Below are 2,539 nucleotides of genomic sequence, written 5' to 3' on the forward strand. Positions count from 1 at the left end.
ATCCCCACCCACACTTGTGAGTATTTCTTATGACAGGCACATTTATGTACAAACTCTTGACATATGGTTGTGACTTGGCATATTATGTTGCAGATCAGCTTCTGTCTCTGCATCAGCTGCAGTTAGAAGCATTGCGGAGGAAGAAGTACAATCTCCTTCAAGCGAGGAGACAGAGAAATTTGAAGCAAATGAAGTTGCTGACAATTCTGTATGTTCTATCCATTTTGGCATCTTGCATAGTTTTATCTGCTTTATACATTGATTAAAAAAACTAACTTTTTTGCTATCATATTGTTTTATTTTCTTTTTCATATATTCCCTTCTATTTTATCTTCTTGTTAAAGGATCTCGAAGAAACTGGTCGAGGGAAGGGGCGAAAAAGAGCTGCTCCTAGAGGAAGAGGTAGAGGCACGTCTACTGCAAAGAGGGGGAAAAAGTCAGATATGTCTTCCATCCATAGTATGTTCATGAGCAAGGACAATGATGACGACGATGACGATGATGAGAATGCCAATAGATTAAAGAAAGCCCAGACTCGGGTAACTTATCTTTCTTATTCTCCCATCGATTCTTCTGATTGTATGGTAACTCGGCTGTATTCTGAATTTTCTTGGAGTATTATAGCGAATATATCAACCAAAAAACAAAAACAGAAACTGTCTATTATATCTCGAGTTTAACAAATCAACAATGTAAGGACAAAAAAGACAAACTAATCCATACATAGGAGCAAGGCATTTATACTGAAAACTGCAATATGGCTGCCAACTTATAAAGGACATATGTGCTGGCGGATTTTGTTTCTACATTTTTTATGGATGACGTCCCTTTGGATTTGGACAGATTCATTATAGATCTTATATTCTATATCTTCACCTTTCAAGCTTGTGTTGAAGGATGGCACTGAATATCCTTTCTGAGACCGAATAGTAGGATCATGATGGAATGCAATAGTGGGTATTTTGGCTAGATGAAACGGTAAATCTGGAAGTGGGAGATAAAATGATCGATGATAAGAGGCCATGCTGATAATTTAACTAAGAAAATGACCCTTGATAGAGTTGAATGTGCGAAAAGATGCATATAATTGATGTCAGCCGCCCACCTTTTTATCAGCAGCCCACTCACAAAGGAAGAATTCAGTGTCGCTTTTGTTGAGAAATTAAAAGGATGGTGGGTCCCACCAATAAACTATTATTAGTGGCGGGTCCCACTAATAATATTTTATTAGTGCATAGTATTTCTCAAACACTAAATAGGGCATAAACTCTTTAGGAAAATTTATTCCAGAAACCACTTCTCTCATAGAAGAGTAAGAGAGAAAACATAGAGAGAGTTTGTGAGAGTTCAAGCTTGTGAAGATTGATACGAGATACAATCCAGCTGATATGCTGACCAAGTTGGTTCCGCTTGAAAAAGTGAGACTGTGTGTTGCCTCATATGGCCTCCGTTGAGAATGTTGAGGGCCGTGCAAGACGTCAAAGATATAAGACATCCGGATGATGCAACCAAGAATGGTTTGAAGATATGATTGATACTAATCTTCAAGTGGGAGATTGTCAGCCGCCCACCTTTTTGTCAGCAACCCACTCTTTTAGATAAAGGAATAATTCGGTGCCGCTTTTGTTGAGAAATTAAAAGGGTGGTGGGTCCCACCAATAAACTATTATTAGTGGCGAGTCCCTCTAATAATATTTTATTAGTACATAATATTTCTCAAACACTATAAATAGAGTCTAAATTCTTCAGAAAAATTTATCTCATAAACAACTCCTCTCATAGAAGAGTAAGAGAGAACATAGAGAGAGTTTATGAGAGTTCTTGGAGTGTATCTTGATCAAGAGAAAGTGTTCTCTTTAGTCTAATTCTTTTGGAATATAAAAGAATTTTTTGTCGTCGTTGCACCGTGGAGTAGCTCCGAAGGAGTGAACCACATATATCTGTGAGTACTGTGATTGATTTTATGCCTTTATTCTGTGTATTGCGTCTCCGTTCGAGGCGTTCTTATTAGTGTGTATCTTAACAATTGAATCCTAGAAAGTTTAGATTTTCGAATTGAATATCTTATTTAAGAAACATAGTGAGCAGTATTCATGTATTCGTTCACCATAAAGGAAGAAAAAGAAATAGATTTTGAAAAAGAAATTAAAAGAGAGACTAAAATGTCAATTATATCATGAACTGAAGACTAATTTTTCTGCCATTCTTTGTACTTTTTCACTTCCCTTCTCTTTGTAACATAACAGGTAACAAGGAACTATGGTGCGATCCGAAAGAGATGATTGTTCTCAAGCTCACAAAATCGAAGGATATTTCATTGTTGAGGTTCAAACCAGTATAATGCGCTCTCAAAGGGGTAGGGTGGAGATCTTGAGTCACTATTTTGCCCTCCTGTAGTAAATGTGAAGTATTCCTTGTATATTAATTTCTATGCCAAAAACTTAAGGAGATAAGCTTTTATTGGCCTAAGATTTTGTCTTCACTGTATGCACTGATTATTTTCTCATTAGTGAAAGATGGAAACTTTATTTTCACTTCA

General features: G+C 36.5%; 1 protein-coding gene across 4 annotated transcripts in view; it reads left to right on the plus strand.

The window, feature by feature from the left end:
- LOC109819935 (double-strand break repair protein MRE11) overlaps window positions 1-2,539 on the plus strand; it is a 13,510-nt gene extending 10,971 nt beyond the window's left edge. For all 4 annotated transcript variants that reach the window (XM_020385926.1, XM_020385927.1, XM_020385925.1 and 1 more), the window contains 3 exons: window positions 94-208; window positions 345-539; window positions 2,247-2,539. In XM_020385926.1, the coding sequence (XP_020241515.1) occupies window positions 94-208; window positions 345-539; window positions 2,247-2,282 (346 nt within the window). In that variant the 3' untranslated portion in view covers window positions 2,283-2,539. The remainder of the gene's footprint in view (window positions 1-93; window positions 209-344; window positions 540-2,246) is intronic.

The sequence above is a fragment of the Asparagus officinalis genome, chromosome 8 (assembly GCF_001876935.1).
Source record: "Asparagus officinalis chromosome 8, Aspof.V1, whole genome shotgun sequence".
Taxonomy (NCBI): Eukaryota; Viridiplantae; Streptophyta; class Magnoliopsida; order Asparagales; family Asparagaceae; genus Asparagus; species Asparagus officinalis.